We start from the raw sequence: 20,224 nt of genomic DNA, 5'->3' as shown, positions 1-20,224 counted from the left end.
GAGGCACCTGCAGGCACTGAGCAGAACGTGCAGCCCAGCAGCTGCAAAGAGCCGTGTGTGAACAAGTATCCCGTGAAGACCAGCCTCATCCTGCTACCATTTTCTGGGGTAAAAGGTCATAAAAAAGTAAGATTAGATGGGATTAGATTAGTTAATTTGCTGTATTAGAATCACGTGATAATAGGTGGTATCTTTAACGCCCCTAAAAACAAAGTATGACTTTTAATTAAAAAGCTGACAGGACAGCACTTAGTCTAGGCACCGCATCTCATCAGTTATCCCTTACAGCATCTCCCAATACCTCGGAGTACTTCAAAAGATCCTTTGCTACTAAATTAATTTAGAAGAATAAAATATATCATCCAGGGTTTCCATGCCAAGCACTATACAAGTACATTAAAATGCATTTATAGAGTTCTTTAGCTTGGGCTGGATCGTGTTTTGAGGTTTTGTCATGCACTCCTGTATCGGGAACATTGCAAATAAAATCTCCAGGGAACTTGCTCATGGCAATTTAATTAAAATAAATAAGTAAATAAGTAAGTAAAAAGGATCGTGATGATTTCGACGTTCACAAGCCCTAAGCAGGCAGCCGTGGCGCCGCTCAGCTGCGGAAGCTCCGTCTCTGGCTGGCGGGCACAGCCCCGGCGCGACAGCCCCGAGCTCCGCGGTGACAGAGCCGAGGGTTGAGGCGGCGGGAAGGGACGCGGGCGCCCCCGGCCCCCGCCCGCTCCCCCGCGGCCGTTCCGTTACCCGCGCCGCGCCGCCGCGCGGGGCTCGCGCGACCAGACGGGGCCCTGCGCGCGGCCGCGCAGCTCGCAGCGCTGCATCCTGCCCTCCGCGCCGCTCCAACGGCCGCGCCGCGCGCGACCCCGCGGCGGAGCCGGCGGCGGGGGGTGGGCGCGCATGGTACGTCCCGCTGCCGCGTCCTCAATGCGGGGCGGCGGGACGGAGAGGGAGGAACCTCCCCCTCTTCTCGGCCGGAATGGAACAGCCCAAACCGTCGGACACCGCGCAGCCTGCCGGGAGTTGTAGGAAATAACGACGGAAACGGCGGTGCGGCGGAGGTGTTATCAAAAATAAGAGCAAAACCCGCGAGGCGCGCTAGGACTAGGGCTATGCTCAGCACTTTATTGGAAACAACAACCCCTCAAGGCAGCCAGCGCTCCGCCTCTGCCGGCGGCGACGCAGCCCCCTCCGCCCGGTACGCGCCGCCACCTCGTCCCCACCCTCCCGGCCTGCCCGCCCCGGGAGGCGGGACTTCCGCCGCCGCCGTCGCGGCGGGGGAGGCGGGGCCGGAAGCGGGTGCGGCGGGGCCGAGTTTGGCGGCGCCACGTCTGGCGCTGCGGGCCGCGCTCTCCCTGCTCGCTTCGCGGGGCGGTGGCGGCGCCATGTCGGACCTGGGCGACTGGTTCCGGAGCATCCCGCTGATCACGCGCTACTGGTTTGCGGGCTCCATCGCGGTGCCACTCATCGGCAAGTTGGGCCTCGTCAGCCCCGTCTACCTTTTCCTTTGGCCCGACGCCTTCATCAACCGCTTCCAGGTAGGCGCCGCACTGCAACTCCCAGCGTGCCTCGCGGCGTCCGGGCCGCGGCGGGCCCCATGCGTGACGCGCAGGGCACGCTGGGAGTTGTAGTGCGCGGGCGGGCGGCCGCGCGGAGTCCTGCTTTTCTTATGTTGGAAGTTAAAATCCCTCAATTTTGGTTGGCACATGGCTAGGGTGTAGGGTGCTGTGCTGGATCAGAGTGGAAAGTGAAGAGAAAGATTGTGCTCCTTACGCAAGCAGTGGAAAGAGATATGCAAAAAAGACAAACAAGCAACTTTTTCTGCAGTCTGTTTTATGACAGACCCCTGGATGTACTGGCTTAAATGACTGTTTCTTTCTGTAGTTCTGTTAATTTTTCTTGGGCTGTGGTGTTTGGGATCGCAATACGTTATTCTGAAATGGGACCCTTTGAACTGGCTCTTTCATAAATAGATATTGCTGCCTCGCTGATGACTGTACCTGATACCGATAGCTGAGGGCGTTTCTGGAGCGAGTGCAAAGTGCTCGGAATAGTATGTTTTGCTATCTGGAAATGTATTTTAAGGCTACTGTTTGAACTCCTTGCTGAAGGTTTGTGTCTGTATAAGTTTGAACAAATGCTCAGTGGACACCTGTAAAACTTGGGTAGATAATGGCAAGACAACAGGTCTTCCTGTTCTACAGCAAGAATCTTTCTTGTGTTGCAAAATTGTTCAGTGCTGTGAGGATGTGATGGGAATGATCTTAAAAATTGTGTGTGTGTTCTGTCACAATCTGGATAATTTTGCTGATGGGTCCATGAAAGGAAAAGCTTGTAAAAGGTGCTGAAGCAGCAGGATTGGATACACAGACCGGTTATCTCTAATCTGCTCCTTAATCTTCCACAGATCTGGCGGCCAATAACTGCAACTTTCTTCTTCCCAGTGGGACCTGGAACAGGATTTCTTTATTTGGTGAATTTATACTTCTTGTATCAATATTCATCACGGCTAGAAACAGGTATGTTGTCCGCTAAGTTGTAAACACTGCCCAGAATTAATTTTGACTTACATCTTACGGAGTAATGACTTAGCGTTGTCAGTTAGAGCTTCTCTTGCTCGTGGCACAGGCAGAGACAGGCATGTGGCTGAGTTGGGCAGAAATATGAGGAAATTGGCTTGTCTCTGCGCCCACTTGTTCTGGTCAATGGGTAGCTGCTCTGGAAACTGAGTGGTGTGAGCAGCCCTTTACCTTTGGAAGGGAGCTTATTCATTTGGGGTCTAAATGTGACACTTCTCCTGTAGATACAGCCTGGGGCTTCCAGCTGTTGGAATTCAGGGTGTGAGGATAAAAACCAACTTTACATCTCTCTTGCTGTGTTTGATCGCTTTTACATGAAAGTTTGCTAAAACACATATAACAGCAGGTATATTCCTTTTGGGAAAATAGCAGTCTTGTATTCCCTGTGTTCCTCTGTAGTTTGACTTGACTTGAAAGAGATCTCGTATGGATGAAATGCACCTTTCTGTCAAATAGAAATGTCAAAAGCTTAGGAACTTAGGAAAGGTTGGACTTCAATCTAGAGGGGAAAAAAAAGGGAGCAGAGAAAAAGAGATCAGGTTATGGAAAAAAGCACATTTTATGAAAAAAAGCATCATTTTGATGGTCTCAAAAGAGAGATTGTCATTAGAAGGTAGCTTCGAAATTGTTTTCATTCTGTTGTACTTTCAATTAGAACTTGACATAAATTATTTTAGAGGAGATAATTAAGCTAAAGTATCCTCCTGAAAGCCCTTGGCAAGAAGAATTTGTGTAGTTTTAATGAAGTCTTAGAGCTGATGGTATATGTGGCAATGTGTAGTAAGATGATGTTTGTATAGGCAGAGGAAGAGGTCTCCAGTAAGTCTGTCTTCCAGGGAGCATTGTAAAATTCCACCTTTTTTTTTTTTTGTCTTAAGAATAGTAGTAGTAGTCCCCCTTTTCTCTTATAGTGTCTTACAGACATGCATGCAGGAGTGTGGTGTTTATGATATTCTATTGTGCAAAGCTATGTGTAGAAAGAGTTCCTTTTTTAATGCGTTGTAAGGCATCAGCTATCTAGGTGGCTATGCTGTAGCACAAGGTCAGGAAAGGCACTGGAATAGATTTGCACTGTTGCTGTATGCATCTGGAGTTTGAAACTGGGAAATCTGCTTATTTGATGTGTTTTTGTTGGATCTGATACATGTCATCTCTTCGTTAATGGTCATTTTTCATGGTATAAAGTTTTTAATTGGGTTGGTCCTTCCCTTTCTTCAAAAAAAGAGAAATGTAGTTATTACAGTGGGAGGTGTTGTTGGTTGGAGGGGAAAGGTGCTGTTAATGTATTTACAGGTTGGAATCAGCAGAGATCTGTCTCCCTTTGCCAGTGAAAATAAGGAAGTCAGTGTCTTTATTTTCAGGGCTGTGCCTGGCTTTTGAGCATACACCACTGTTACATGTTAACTTCAAGTTTATGTGGGGAGGAGATTTAGCTGTAAAAATACCCATATGGTTGTGTACCAGGCTTGTTGTGTTTCCCTAATAAGCTGAGCTCTGCCTTCCTGAAGCAAATGGGATTGATGTGTTTTGTCTTGCTTCGCTTGTGAAGAACATAATGAATATCAGCAGAGCAAATGGGCATGTGCAGAGACTGCTGTAGGAGTGAAGAGGGGATGAGGAGAAAGGAGGGATGAACCTGCAGCAATTCCAGGATGACTGCACTGTATTTTGGGCACCACCGATGGGTCCAGAGGCCACCTCATCCCTATGCTGGACGAACTCATTACAGCAAAGGGCTTTCACACCTTCGGTATCTGTCACTTTTCATGAGTCTGTAGCTTAATTTTGTCAGATATTAAATAGAAAAATCAACTTAAGCACTCTAGGAGATTATTAGCAAGAATTTGAAAAATGAAAAGTGGAAAAGTTGAAAGGAAAAGTGTTTCCTTTGCTTCCTATAGCGTTGGCTTCCTCCCTTTATTTGTCGACATTCGTTGTATGGCAGCAATAAGGAGAAAACACCAATTCAGATAGTTTTCCAAACTCGAAACTTTCTAAAGTGTATTTTTGAAGTGATTTTTCTCCCCCTGCTTCATCCCCAACTTGTGTGGTTAAACTTAAATAATGAAATGACTGAAATAGCAGTTTTGCTTCACATAGGCTGAGCTATTCTAGTAATTTTTGTTGTTGTTTGTTTGTTTTTTGAGTTCGTACTGAGATGATGTTGTTGTTTTTAATTTTGGGGGACATGTGAAGTAGCTGCAGTTTATTTTAATGCCCATTTTTTCAGCTTGCCTTTTTTGGTAGTGGAAATTCCTGGGTATTTTCGTGTTTAATGTGGTGCAATTCAGCTTGCTTCTTGTGCATGATGTTTGTTACTGCATGTTTTGAGTGCACGTCACTAGTATTCTTGGGCTTTTCATGCCTATTTGGGGTTATATTAGACTTGATAGGGATCCCACTCAGAAGCTGAGGGCTTTTATAAGAGACTTACCAGAATCCCCCAAAGTGGGAGCTTAGGATTTCCATGATTATGAAGGGTGGTTAGTTTTGTTTGTTTGTTCATTTTTGTGGGTTTTTTGTTTGTTTGTTTTTTAACACAAATCTCATAAAATTAAAAATGCTGTTCCCAGTTCTGAACATGCATCAAGCTTGTAAGAAGGAACAGTGCATGCATGCATGCATATCCATGCACGTGTGTGCTCTTCTACCACATTTGTTAACTTTTCTGGAGTCTAAAAATAGTCATATCTCTTGAGTCTGACCAGATGATGCAAGAAAAATGCAAGTTGGGTAAGAAAGGACTAACTTTCCTATGACTTCATAGTTAAACTCTGTCTCTCTACTTTTATTGCATAACTGTGTTTCCTTGCTGTGTGCTTTTGAGTGGTAACTCCTTAGATGGGACTGGATCTGACTCCCATTACATTGTATGAAGCTAAATCCACTTGCCTTCAACAGAGTTAGTATGATGGTGTGTGTATGGGTGTCTTTTGAGCTGTTTTTGTTTTTAATGAAGAGCTGATGTGTGCATGTCCTGTGCAATAGGCTGAATGTCTTAATTTTTAGCCCTGCAGGTTGTTCTGTTATAAGGAATAAATACCAAACCCATAAGCTACAGGCTGTATTTAGGGTAACGATTAGTACCTGAGGCTTTCTTAAACTTCTAAAAGTAAAGAAGTTAAGGAAGGTGATTCACAAATGCTAGCTTGCCATATTGTGGCCTTTGCTTAGTGTTGGTTGCCTTCATCAACTGTCTTAAGTTAATTCCAATCAACATAGTGTCTTGATACTTTTTTCATCAAGTTTTCAGTACCTTGCAAGGGTTTTTCTAATGATTCTTCTTATTTACAGGTGCTTTTGATGGACGACCAGCAGATTATATGTTCATGCTTCTATTTAATTGGATCTGCATTGTTGTATCCTTCTGCTCATTAAATTTCTGGAGTATTATGTTCAAAGACCAGGTTTTATCAATGATTTTATAAATGGTGTTAAAAATGTAGTGAGAAGGAGCAGCAAGTGACCCAGAAGGAGATTCCTTATAAATATACTAAGAAAGGTGTGTTATCTGGGGATTAGAGATCTGCTTCTATAATGCTCTGTTTGTGCTTCATGGATTTTTGTCATGTTCACTGTGTTGCCTCGACTAACCACTTCTGTGACCACCTCTGGGCTAGGAGCCCTTGTGTTAGTACATTTAGTATGTTTAAGATGGCAGGGGCAAACAGGTCTAATCTTTGCTCTTTGCTGAGTTGGAAATTCAAGGGTGCCTCATGGCAGGACATGTCACCTGCTGGTCACAAGTTGGCTGTGGAAACTGTGTCACTTTTTTTTAATGTTACAAGACAGGAAATTTTATTTAAATGTTTTAAAACAAGAAAAAAAGTAGCAACATTACTAAATACTGAGTAAGGCTGGAGTGGAATGAAAAATTTTCATCTGGAAAACTTGCTTTAGATGGGGAGCCCTGGATGATTCCAGGCCTCACTACAGAGTGAGTTTATTGCTTGAGCAAAACCGCTCTGAACAATTCTCAATAGTACTTCTTTATTCTTTTTTACCATACCCCATTAGAAAAAAAATCTCTGTTCCTGTTCAGTTCTTGCTGTTCTTAGCCTGCTTTATAGCAATTTGCAGTAGCACAAAAAGCAGGCAAAAAAGGGAGCTGTGACTTCAGCATGAACCAGATAAGCCAGAAGAGTGACTGTGTAGAAATCTGCTGCTTTATTAATAGATTGATTATCTGCAGTCACATTCCACTGCGTGGAGGGAATTGTTACCATCAATCCTGCTAATCTCGTTGAACTACATAGTGACTAGGAAAACAGCCTAGGTTTAGTCACGTTGTTAAGAAAACCATCAGCTTAATTCTCCTTGCAGGCAGTTGAGCTGTGAGCAGGTGGAGGAATCTGATTATGACTTGACTTTCAAAATGATCATTTGAAAGTTTCCAGTTGCTTGTTCTGTACACGATGTAAGGAGTAACCTGAATCCATATTCTGGGAAAAAGCTTGGTACCATCTTATACTCATTCCTGAACTACTAAAAGCATTCTGATCATAGCAGGATTCGTCAGTAATTGTTTCTCTCCAGCAGTCACCACAGCAAGCGGTCCTTCATTTTCCAAGTTAGGAAAATGCTATTAAAAGCTTGCTTTGAGAGACTTCAAGAAGTTATTCATTTTCTATGACCTATTGGTGAAAGTAGATGTTTTTTTTTCTGATTTATTATCTTTATAAAAAAGAGCGCTTTTATGTTTAAAAAGACTAATGAAAGAATCAACTCCTGGCCCCCCACATGATTTTCTGCAAAGACTGGGTTTGGTAGGTACATCAACCCTGTGCATTGGTCCGTACATCGTAGAAGGCTTCTCATTTTCCAAAGCTTCTCATGATTCTGTACATTTAAAGGCCTTTCTGTGTGTTCGGTGTTTGTGTAGCTTCTTTTTGTCATTCTTATCTATCAAGTTCTGTTGCATTTTCCTTAGTGATGCAATGACAGATAACTGGCTTGGCAATGGACATGCAGGTAAGTGAAGTGCAGTTTTTTTTAATTAATCTTTTGCAACTTTGTGGCTATTTAATGACTTTATAGACAGTAGCATAACAACACAGCATGAGTTAAGCGAGGCTGCTTTAGTTTATATCAAAATAGACTAGTTAGGTGTGTACTGTTAGATTTTGGCTTTCAAAGTAGCTTGTGTTAGCCTCAGGTAGCCTGATCAAAAGCTCATGGCCCTACGTAGTGTCAACAGAAAATCAAGGAATGAAAATCTGATCTTCTAGTTAGGAAGTGTTCTGCCTTTTACTAAAACAAGCCCAGGATTACACCTGCGTACTGTTTTCTCTCATGGGTACAGAGTAAGATCTGTAGATGTGCGTTCTTAATCCTTCTAGCTAAAAACAATTCTTGGGCTCGTTAGATTTCCGAAATTCATTTCACAGCGTTCCTTTATTTTGCTTACTGACAGAAGAGCTTTTTGTGAAGAACGCAGCTTGAGATTCGTACCAAACATGCAAAGTGCGAAGTCCTCTTAAGAGTGATTAAAATGTCAGTCTCAATAAGGCAGTTCTTACCTGCCCAAATTCTAAGGAGGAAAGTGGAAAAGCATTTGCTGGGCGCAAGAGAGTATCTAATCGGATAACTTTAGTTTTCAGCCTGCCTCTGGTGTTCATTCTTTATCTAATTTCTGGCCCTGTCACCCAAAGCCTAAAGCAATAGCTCCAGTATTTTGTATAGGGTTATTTTAGTATTTATTAGATCACGTACAAGTTTCCTCTGTAGATACAAAGAGTGATTGTGCATCTGCAGTCAGGATTGAGTTCAGTGATGGACTGTCCCTAATTTGGCATTTGAAACTTTCTAGCTGAGAGAGGTAGATCCTACAGAATTATTTCTTAAAAATGTTGCAGTTGCATGTGTACTTTCTGAAGTGAGGCTGAACCACAGATTTGTGTCATCCTCATAAAAGGGAAATTAAAATGGCTTAAGAATTACGTTTGGAGTATTACTTGAAAGAGGAGTGGTTCTTTGGTGTAAAAACTGTGCGTTTTGTGTGTTTTTGTGGTTTTTTTTTTTTTTGCTCGTGTTGAATGGCTTGTGTGCAAAGTGAGAAGAGTGTTACCTCAGCTGGGCCTTTATCTCCATGTCCAATACTTCCAGAGTCTGGACCTGGCTCCATTTCCCAGGAAGCGAGTGTGTGCCCAGTGAACAGCTCTGTGGCGCTCGGGGAAGCGCTGAGGCGCCGTGGGGCTCGCGCAGGGCCGTGTTGACCCGCGTGTGCCAGCGCTGACGAGCTGCGCCTCGAACTGCAAAATCACAGAGTCACAGAATGGCTGAGGTTGGCAGGGATCTCTAGAGATCATCTAGTCCAACCCCCTGCTCCAGCAGGGACACCCAGAGCACGTGGCACAGGGTGGCATCCAGGCGGGTTTGGAAGATCTCTAGAGAAGGAGACTCCACAACCTCTCTGGGCAGCCTGTTCCAGGGTTTTTGCACCCTCACAGGAAAGAAGTTCTTCCTCACATGGAGGTGGAACTTCCTGGGTTTCAACTTGTACCCATTACCCCTTGTCCTGTCAGTGGCCACCACAGAGAAGAGTTTGGCCCCATACTGTTTACATTCTCTCCTCAGGTACTTGTACATATTGATCAGATCTCCTCTCAGTTTTCTCTAGGGTAAACAGGCCTAGCTCGCTTAGCCTTTCCTCATACGATAGATGCTGCTGTCCTTCAATCATCTTTGTCACTCTACACGGGACCCTCTCTACAAGCTCCACATCCCTCTTATACTGGGCCACCCCTGAGCGGATATATTTTAATTTCAGTTCCAACTAGCCAGGCTGCTTGGTGGTTTTTAGGCCAGTTACAGGAATGTGGTTATCAGTGTCTCTCCTCAGTGTAGAAACAGTCAGAGAGCTTGCCTGCTGCTTTGTATTTGCTTTGCTGCTCATAGCTGTGATTGCATGGAGCTGGGGAATGTTAGCAACAATCTCACCTCTCAGGAAGAAGGTTGAATTGAGGCTCTACCCGAACCAATTACCACGTCTGGCTGTGGTACTTGGAGCTGGTGATGCTGACACAGCGGTACAGCTCCTTTTGGCCGTGGTGGCTCCCCAGAGAGGCATAATGGGCAAATAGATGCTTCGTCTGGCATCTTAGCTTAGCTGCAGGAGAGGGTTAGTGACCTGGCTCCCGAATGGAAGTGACTGAGGCACAAGGATGTTCTTCTCTGCTGGCTCTGGGAGGAGGGGTAGGTACCAAGCAGACAGGGCAGTCACTCCCAGTCAGAGTGGGAACCCAGCGACTGTTTCTCAGATACTTTTTTGTGTCTCAGCTGCGCTGCGCTGAAACACCAGCGTGTTTGCGTTGAGAATGAGGCGAGTCTAATGGTATAATGATCAGAAAAATCTGTGTGTTTTATATGTGAATTAATCATAGAATCATAGAATGTTTAGGGTTGGAAGGGACCTCTAGAGATCATCTAGTCCAACCCCCCTGCACACGCAGGGTCACCTACAGCACGTGGCACAGGACTGTGTCCAAGCGGGTTTTGAAGATCTCCAGAGAAGGAGACTCCACAACCTCTCTGGGCAGCCTGTTCCAGTGCTCTGTCACCCTCACTGTTAAGAAATTTTTCCTTAAGTTCCTGTGGAACTTTTGGTGTTTCAGTTTCCGGCCATTTCCTCTAGTCCTATCAGTGGCCACCACTGAAAAGAGGCCAGCTCCATCCTCCTCACTGCCTCCCTTGAGGTACTTATATACACTGATTAGATCCCCTCTCAGCCTTCTCTTCTCCAGGCTGAACAGGCCCAGCTCCCTCAGCCTCTCCTCATAGGGCAGATGTTCCAGGCCCCGATCATCCTTGTGGCCCTGCGCTGGACTCTCTCCAGCAGCTCCACATCCCTCTTGTACTGTGGGGCCCTGAACTGGACACAATACTCCAGATGCAGCCTCACCAGGGCTGAGTAGAGGGGCAGGATCACCTCCCTCGACCTGCTGGAGACGCTCTTCTTAATGCACCCCAGGATCCCATTGGCCTTTTTGGCCACGAGGGCACACTGCTGCCTCATGGTCAACTTGTCGTCCTCCATGACACCCAGGTCCCTCTCTGCAGAGCTGCTCTCCAGAAGGTCAGTCCCCAGCCTGTACTGGTGTCTGGGGTTATTCCTCTCCAGGTGCAGGACCTTGCACTTGGCCTTGTTGAATTGCATGAGGTTTTTCACCGCCCAGTTGTCCAGTCTGTCCAGGTCCCTCTGGATGGCAGCGCAGCCCTCTGGGGTATCAGCTACTCCTCCCAGTTTGGTATCATCAGCAAACTTGCTGAGGGAGCACTCTGTGCCTTCATCCAGGTCATTGATGAATAAATTGAACAGGACCGGACCAAGGCCTGACCCCTGAAGGACACCACTAGCTACAGGCCTCCAACTGGACTCTGCACTGCTGATCACCACTCTCTGGGCCCTGCCATCCAGCCAGTTCCTAATCCACCTCACTGTGCACTCATCTCTCCCACACTTCCGGAGCTTGCCCAGGAGGATGTTGTGAGGGACGGTGTCAAAAGCCTTGGTGAAGTTGAGATATCATTTGATATCTCTACTAGGAAGTAAACAGCTAGTGATAGCTTAGGTAAGCACAGAAGCCCAAATACTTTAGGCTGAGACTGTTTTCATTAACTGAGAAGGCATTTTCCAGCCCAGCAATATAGAATGACCAGGTTGGTTCTCTTTGTTAACTTTCTCATTAGATTGTGGACAGATCATGACTTTTGGCAAAGTCTCTGGGGTAAACTTTAAGGCTTTTGGTGATGTATCATGCCTGCAGATAATTTCTGAGACTTGTAGTTCCTACTGCCTATTTAAGTTTCTCAGGTGTCTATGAAAGTGATGGTAACTTCTTTTTCTCTTTTTAACATTGCAGTTGCTGATGATTCCTCTCATCATGTCTGTACTTTATGTTTGGGCCCAGCTGAACAGGGACATGATTGTATCATTTTGGTTTGGGACAAGATTTAAGGTAATGCCAAACAGGATATTGGAAAAGATACTGTGCTTAAGGTTCACGTGAAGGGGGTGCTTGGTGCTGCTGGACTTGATCGTTTCTGTATAAACTAGAAGGCAAAATACAAACATTTTCTCGTATTAAACATATCCTATGCTTACACAAAGCTACAGACTCGCTGAGAGGCAGTGAGGACAAATTTCTCCACTGTCTTCCATATGCTGTTATCCATCATGGCTTTACTGAAAAGCCATCCTGACATCTGAAATTTGTTGGCCTGAAAAAAGAGGAAAACTTTTCCTGATCATCACTAACATCAATAAAAACTTAACGACAGTGGCAGAAAACGTTGGTATATTAAATTTCTCTTTAGTTTGCAACTCAGCTTGTTTCTGACAGATCTTGTAGAGAAAACTCATTTAGTACTTCTTTCCAGTTGTCTTCAAGTTTTGAAATATTAGACTTTTCAGGCTTAAGCTTATCATGGAAGATAGTGCAGCAGACGTCGGATTGTAATGTTTGAATGAGAATGATTGGTCTGAAAATTATAGTTATTGTTCAGTTTAGAGTATCCTGCCTGTTAGAATCTATTTAACTTAATTAGATTTGTATCGTGTTGAAAATACTGGTATAATCATACTTCCAAAAAGTACATTGGATCATATGCAGGTTTATGTCCTCTGCTCTACTTGCAACTTCTTTATCTCCATTTAATTCTTTTTTAGGCCTGTTACCTGCCATGGGTTATTCTGGGATTCAACTACATCATTGGTGGATCGTATGTATTTACTAATATGGCTTTACTAATATGGCTTTCATAACTGTGTATCTTATCACTAAATTTAACAACCATATTAAGAGGAGAGGCTTAAAGCAGTAGTAATGCAAGTGGTAATGCTCACGGTGTCATACACTGACCATTTCATATAAAAGCTATAGAGAAGAATTGTGGATGAGAGAACTAGATAATGTAGGGAAGGGGAATAAAAATTATTTTCTAATAGGTTTATACATTAGACTTCTAGTGAAAAAAGATTTCGTCCTGTATGATCAATCATTATTACTAGTTTTAGGAACAAACTCAGCTTGATGCTGGTAGTATTGTTACTTCTTCCCCTCAAAATCTTAACTGGCAGGCTGTTTTTCCTCTGCTTGTGAACGGAAATACAGCAGTCAACAGCTTGCAGAGTACCTGCCAGCGCTTTCAGCATCCTGTGGTCTGTCTTGCCTCTCTCTGACCAAACTGTGATGCAGAAATCCCCTCTTTGTGCCTCATCTTTCACACCGGTGCCCTGTGTCGGTGGGAGCCTCTTGGTGCCGCTGTAACACAATTAGTGACGATAACAAGTTATGTGGGTGATTTATAAGAAGAAATGGGAGTGCAGCAGTTCCACGTCCCTTCCCTGCCTGTGCCTCCTACTGACTCGTGTGTCACTTAAGGAAACTGCTTGCTGTTAGATGCCTGCTGCTTCAGTGCATGACAGAAAACGCTCAAGGGCCTCCCTTTAGCAGTGTTTTTACAAAGTTGGGAACAAAACTGTTGAGTACAAGCTGTCCTGTGGAAACAGCATTAACTTCTCAAATTAGGTAGGCTGTTATTTTAGACACTAATAGCTGTATGGTCTAATTCATTAATGTAAACAAGCATTTAATTGCATTTTCAATGCAATTGAAAGGCTTGGAAGGGAGGGTGAAGGAGCCTGCTGATGTGCTAGCACTGAAGCTTGGCTCTCCAAAAGATGCAAATGCAAAATGCTGAAGGAAGGGGAGATTTTTATGACCCGTGGCCATAGGGATGCAGCCTGTGGCAGGTAAATGGCGTTAAACTGTGACCATCAGAAGATGGTCACTCTTTTCCCCAAAAGAGCGTGTGAACCAATTTTGTTTTTCTTTTGCCTTGCAGGGTCATCAATGAGCTGATAGGAAATCTGGTCGGACACCTGTATTTTTTCTTAATGTTTAAATATCCAATGGATTTAGGAGGAAGGACTTTTCTGTCCACACCTCAGTTCTTGTAAGCTGGCTTTATTGTTTATGTGGGGCAATCTTCTATGTAACGCATACTTGTTGGGACAGCAGAGTGAAAATTTTTTTCCTAAATCAGGCTGGTGCAGTTTCTCAGCTGTTGCATGCATAGAAAGTCATACTGGATTTTACTGACTCATCAAAGAAAACAGTTTTCTGTTACCAGAGTTTCTTGTTAACTGCTAAGGTAGAAATGCTACCCTTGTGGATGGCTTTTTGCCTGTTCCTAAGAGGGAGATAAGAGTCATGTTTCTGCAAGCGTATCCAACTATAATGGAGCCTCCCTGGCAATTAGCAGGCAATATCTGTTTTTGTGTGGTGTTTTTTAATCACATTTTCTGCTAGAATGGTGCATGAAAATACTGATACAGGCTAGCAACCTGCAGCAACAACAGAACAGAAGTCTGTTGCAGATCTGTGCAGTACTATAAGACATATTTTGCTCTATATTTGATATGAGGGACCTTGACTAAAACTGCTAATTTCTGAGGTGCTTTTTCTTACAATCTGTTCATTGTTTTGGCATTGAAACACTGAGATCAGAAACCAAAAATAATCTCTTATATCTCTTATGTCTCCTGTTGTCATTATCCTTTCGGGTTGTAAATCTTTCTCTGCTAAGATTTAGCAACTGAATTAACCCTTTTTAATAGCCTAAAGCGTTAACTAAAACATGCAAAGTTGAATTACAGTTATATTTTGTGTACAACTTTTAATCTGAATAGAGGAGGCTGTGCACTCTAGCTTTGTCTTTGCAAATCCACCTGCATTCTCTATAAAGTTTAGAAGAGAAAATGTTATCTTTAAAATGTCTTTCAAAGTAATAACAACCACCAATCTTATTATGTGCAATTCTCTTGATTCCTGTTACAGGTATTTAATTATTTTTTGTATTTGAGAATCAAGAATGAAGTACTACAGTCATCTCTACAGAGGGATAAATTCTGTGTCTGTGTTGCTGTAACATTTTATTTAATAGATTCTGTGATGAATTACTGATAACCTTTAATATAGTAATGAGCTTTTCTATACAAGATTACTTTCCTTGTATAAAGGAATTCTTATTGTTGCTTTTTGTTTTCCCCTCTTTCTTCCTTGGATCTTAGCAAAATTCAGCAACAGGAGCATGATATCTGTGTACTATAAAGCTCAGGTGACTCCGAATTGATAGCATCACTAACACAATACACAAGCTGTGTTTTTAGATCACTGCCTGTTCAAATGGTAGCCTACCCTGGATGGAGAGGTTTCACTGGCCTGGTTAAACTCTGCTTTCAGGCAGGTTAGGGGTACCTGAACCTGTGTTTCCTTTAGCCTCTTTGGTGCTTAGTTCCTCAGGAATCCTCACTTTATGGATGCTAGAGCTTTGTAAGTATTAAAGAGAAAGATGCTCAGCAGTGACTTGGATTTTCCTTTATGTTTTTTTTTTTAATTCCCTGTGAAAACAGGGAGAGAATAGTGTTTGTTATCAATGAGACTTCCTTACCTGATACTTTTTTTTTCCCCCCTCTGTTTGAGTTATTGTGTATAATCTTATCACAGAGTCTGAAGTTGCCCAGAATTCCTGTGTTTATTTGTTGATTCTCAACATGCTGAGGACTTGATATTTGGAAATAATTCTGTGAGGTGTCGTTATCAGAAGCCAATTTTATTGCCAAGTCTAGCAGTTAAAAGGAAGCGTGTGGAGAGGCAGCTTGGTAGCTTGCAGTGTGCAAGTTCCTTCCTCAAACTCTCTTTCTCTCTTCCCCATGGCCTGTCCTAGGTACCGCTGGCTGCCCAATAGAAGAGGAGGAGTGTCAGGGTTTGGTGTTCCCCCTGCAAGCATGAGAAGAGCTGCTGAGGATCAGCAAGGTGGTGGAAGACACAACTGGGGCCAAGGCTTCCGGCTAGGTGACCAGTGAAGACCTCCTGCCACCGTCAGACAGCAATTCTTTGGTTTCAATAGCACGTAGGACCGATCCTCCCTGGTACAGAGCGTGCTTAAGAATGAGCTCTTTGTAGTATTGTTGGATTTAGCACGATTTTTTTTTTCTGGTGCAAGACAAAATTAAAAATTCCAGAAGGGAAAAATGTAGATCTTGCTCCAGGTTAGCAGGTAGTATTCAATTTGATTCTGCCATTAAAAAAGCCTTCTTTGTACAGTATTGTCTTTCTGTAACAAGGGGTGTCCATTGGGGCATCTGCGTCTGTGATGTGATGGAACCAGCTCGTGGTGTCTGTCTCAGCCCGTGTGCTCACAGTTTTGTTGGCTGTGGTAAGGTAAGAACCCAGCGTGTGGCAGAGGGATCAACCTAACCCCTGTGATTAGGAAGCTGATTTTTCCTGTAGCTGTGCTTAACGTCTGAGGTCTTTGGAAACACTGTTGAAGTGATAGATCTCGGCTGCCTTTGTAAACCAAAGTGCAAGTGTGTCATTTCCATTATTAAGCTGTATTTTGAGAGCAGGTTTTTCCTGCCACACAGGATTTGTGCTATCTACTGCAGTGTGGCATGGGTAAGGCTAAGACTAAGAGGGTTTTCGTTTGAAATTGCAATAACAAATATTTCCAGAATTGAAATTTCTGAATTCTTCATGGCATGTACAAGGCTTGCTCTGTTTAAACTGAGGTTGCCTGGCTTGTGTGGGTTTTGTTTTGTTTTGCTTTTTTTGAGATCTGTGAGTTCTCGGTGTCAGGGTTTCTCTTTTGATTGCAAAATTGGGCAGCACAAATACTAATCTACAACTTCATAACATATTGTTGTATCTGATGCGAAGGGTATTGACCGCAGCATTGTTTAACTGAATTTACATCTTTCTCTTAAAAGCTTTAATGTGTCAAAGAATCAAAGCTAGGGGGGAAAAAAAACCCTTCCAAATTCAAAGTACCATAGGATAGATTGCTTCACTAAAGGACTCTTCCACTTTTGAGTAAAGAACTACATGAAGTATCTACTACTATCTTTTTTTTTTTTTTCCTTGCTCGAACTTTTTTTGATGGGGAATGATTCTGCACAGAGGGTTCTTGCGGGCAGGGCATGGGGCTAGGAGCCAGGAAGCTGTGATGCCAGCTAGTACTTGGCTCACTGTGTGGACTTGGGCAAACTTCTTGCTTATCTCCATGTGTGAGGAGGGCTCGTGTGTCTCATCATCTGAAAACGTAGTTGTCCCTGCTAGTGAGAGAGCCAAGTCCTGGGCTGAGGGAAATGACAGCCCTGGAGCTGGCAGTGCTGCTGCCCTAGGTTTAACTGAGATTTCGAGCTGGAGTTTAGTTGCCCTTTTCTACTTATATAGTTGGAGGAAAAAGAGCACCGCTTGCGTGAGGTTCAGATCTTGGACCGAGTTTTCCTCTAGCATTTGTCTGGCTTTTTACTGTGTGGTTACACCACCCAGGGCAGTTTTGCCCCAGCATACATGTATTGGGCGCTGATAACTAAGTGAAGTGAATCTGCGCCAAAACATCTCTTTACTACTGTTTCTCCTTCACTAAACCCAAGTTACAAAGACATAAAAAGTGTAATACTGAAAGTGTAATAGTGAAATTACTATTTCACTAATGTGAAATATTAAAATTAAGCAGTCAGCCTGGGTTTTCACCGTCTCATCTGAGAAAAGATGCATGCTCCATTTCCTTATTGCCACAGGATTTTGTTGATCTGGCTTACGGACAGGTGTAACAAACCAGTCATGATCATATTATGTGTTTAGACTTTACCAGAATGTGGAGGTCAGAAGTCGCCTGCAGTTCTTGTCCATGCAGTGGTAAGTTTTATAGACGATCTTGTGCCGATGTAAAGTGGTAGGAGGGAAATAGGACTGCACTGTTGCCCGACAGCTGCTATTGATGCAACTTGGAAAGTTTGAGAATGGTTGTTTTTGGTGGGCACCATCATGCAGCTGCTCTTTTAGTCATGGCAATATCACTGGCACCAAAGCATTTGTCTTTATATTGGGTGAGGACCTAACTGTTAAGTGAAGATGCAGTAGCTTGTGACTCAGTCTAAACTCTGGCACCCTCAAACAGCAGAACCTCTTTGCCCAGAAAAGGCCAACGTGGGGGCACGATGGGGACAAAGGGTGGCAGGAGTCATTGCCTTGGCCCTGGGCACCAAGCGGGATCTCCCTTTGCTGGGTATCCTCCTTCTATAAACCAAGAGGAAAGGGTTTGCAAGAAAAATAGGCTTCTGCTAAGTCTTGATTTGCTTTTGGGAAAATTCAATTTATTTTCTTTTATGAAAGATTCACTTTAGAATTTCCTATTACAGAATATTCATATTACAATTTAGTTTGTGTGTTTCTGTCTTGCCATTTGGCCTGAAGCGCCACTTGTGTGTCCTTCACCAATGCTGGCAAGGGCAGTCTCTTGTTAAATGAGTACCTCTTTCCTTACTTTGTACAGATAACTTCCCTTTTTGTAATCAATTTTTTTTTGTTGGCAAAGTTTTAAATTAAAGTTTTAATCACTGTTTTTGTCTCTGTTTCCCTAAGTCATATTTCAGCTTAAGACCCGCATTCTGATGTTCGTGTCTCCAGGGATTGTGTGAGCCCTGTGGTGTTGCACCACCTCCTGCCGTTGATCAAAAATACTGAAGAAAACGATGTGTTTTTTGAGAGGGGATGGAGGGAGAGTCTTGTCCTCTCTGAAATCTCTGTTCAGTTGCAATATTTAAAGTTATTCGCCTCTGTTTATCAGCATGAATTTTTATTCTGTGTCCTTCCTGAGCTGTTATTTTCTTAGAGCTTTCTGTTTTCTTTTTATTCCTGATTTTTTTCATCCTTTTATTGACATCTAGGAGGAAAGACTGCTCACCCTCAATGAACCAGCTTGTACTTTATGTCATATAGTGGGACACTAATGTCAGTGAAGATACTCTACTGCTTGAAATGACAATGCTAAGTAAATAGCTTTTTTTCTCCTTAAACTTTTATTTTGCCATGGATTTTAGTAACAGTATAATTCGAAGTTCAAGATTGAACCTCCATTTTAAATCTGTGCATTTTAAGCACAAATGTCTATTCTTCTATCTAAAAGGTGCAAATGTGGGGTTTTTTTAGGAATGAAAAGAGGAAAAGACTCATTTTCTCAGTTTAGGGTTGTTTGAGAGTTAGGGTTATTGGTGGATATAGTAGTGAAGTCTAATAAAGCACTAATATGGGGGAGGAAAAAAAAGAAAGAATTTTAAAGTACCTAGGAGGTGGCAAATGGATTTTAACGGGACTTTAGAATGAAAAAAGGGGAGGGGGGGGCTGTATTCATAGGCTGATGAAAGAATTTTTTTTTTCAATGTGCTTTTTTGTTTTCACAATATGGGCTCAGAAAGGAGGATCTGCTTTCAGATTGCAAGTTAAAAAACACCTGTCCTTATCTCTGTCTGCTGAATCCTTAACTCTGTGAAGGGGGAGAGATGAAACCCTTATTTGTACTGTATCAGGACTAAGCAGGTAAGTCTTTCATTGGAAAAGATAGACAAGTCTTTCACTAGAAGAAAGTCTTGAATTTGTCTTGTAATGTCCCCCCAATCTTTTTAAACAGATGCTCATTCAGTCTGAATTGTCTGTATTTGTTACTGCTAATTTCAGCAGTTGTGAAAAGGAAATGGAAATGTGTGTGCCTTGGGTGTTGGCCTCATATTTTGGGAAGGCTCATTCATATCTGAAGGATTTTATTGAAACATAACATTAATTTTGTGTTTAAAAAAAAAATCCTAGAAAGTTTCCTAGAAAGTCAATTAGCAGCTTAGACATTAGAAGGTTTAGATTTAATGTGTGTAAATGAGAGGAAAACTGCAGTTCTGTTCTCCTCTTGTTCTTCCCCAGGGTATGGAGCTTGAGATAAAAATCCAATCAATGCTTTAAAAAAAAAGTACAGCAAGGATTCTGGGAGAGCAATAAGAAGGCTGAACATCCCAAAGCTGCATGCAGCTGGTGGCAGAAAGACCTTTTGGTTCTTTCTGCCCTAGTGTTGTGTAAATTCAGAACGTGGTGGTTGAACCTTGCAGGATTTGGAAGAGATCCTGGACATACCTATGAGCAGGAGAGCAAGAATTTTGGAACAAGCCAAACTTTAGCCAAAATTCAAAATGCTCTGGATGGTACAGTACAGTTAGACTCATTTTCTACCCGCATCTCTTTTAACAATATCCCAGAGCGTAATCTTCACTTGTAGGGGGCAAGATTCACTCCTTTCTAGTTGTGTCGAGGTCTGTTTTGGCTGTAGTTGCAAGAGCAGCACACCTGGATGCAAAAACTGCGGAGTGAGTGAAGGAAGAAGCATCTGGCATGACTTGGCACCTGCATTTCTTTTGCTGGCCCAAAGGCAGCGGTGCTAAACGGGTGAGGTTGTCCAGCCCTGGAGCTGTAGGTGCACAAGGCTAAAGATGTTCCCAAATAACCTCTGGAGGCTGCAGTTTGACCCCACTAGTGTGCGGCCTGTTCTGGGGAGGCCTCGCAGGCTGGAAGCTGCTCTTGCTGAGGTGAATGCACAGAGGGGAATTTAGATCCTAATATGAAAGGGAAGGTGTGTGTATATATGGGAATATAAATGGCAGGTCCCTGGCTGAAGAGCAGGCTTGAGCTTGCTTGCAGCCTGTGTTGGCTTCACTGAAATAACCTCGGAAAGAAATTAACGTTTGCAGGAGGGAGTTTTCCAACATGAGACTGTTTCATGTGGGAAACAGTCCCATGATTGGGATAAAA

The 20,224-nt window shown here is 43.3% G+C and overlaps 1 protein-coding gene across 1 annotated transcript; it reads left to right on the top strand.

The window, feature by feature from the left end:
- The first annotated feature begins 1,304 nt into the window (after positions 1–1,304).
- On the top strand, positions 1,305–16,367 carry DERL1 (derlin 1). The gene is made up of 8 exons (XM_010221605.2): positions 1,305–1,544; positions 2,414–2,525; positions 5,880–5,944; positions 7,530–7,556; positions 11,447–11,542; positions 12,253–12,305; positions 13,431–13,541; positions 15,315–16,367. Exons 1-8 carry the CDS (start codon positions 1,392–1,394, stop codon positions 15,451–15,453), a joined length of 756 nt encoding a protein of 251 aa, XP_010219907.2. The 5' UTR covers positions 1,305–1,391; the 3' UTR covers positions 15,454–16,367.
- Positions 16,368–20,224: the final 3,857 nt, after the last annotated feature.

This window comes from Tinamus guttatus, unplaced genomic scaffold, assembly GCF_059628265.1.
Source record: "Tinamus guttatus ecotype Peru unplaced genomic scaffold, ASM5962826v1 Tinamus_guttatus_pri_ptg000492l, whole genome shotgun sequence".
NCBI lineage: Eukaryota > Metazoa > Chordata > Aves > Tinamiformes > Tinamidae > Tinamus > Tinamus guttatus.
Note: the sequence above shows the minus strand (reverse complement) of the source record. Positions and strands in the feature narration are given on the sequence as shown.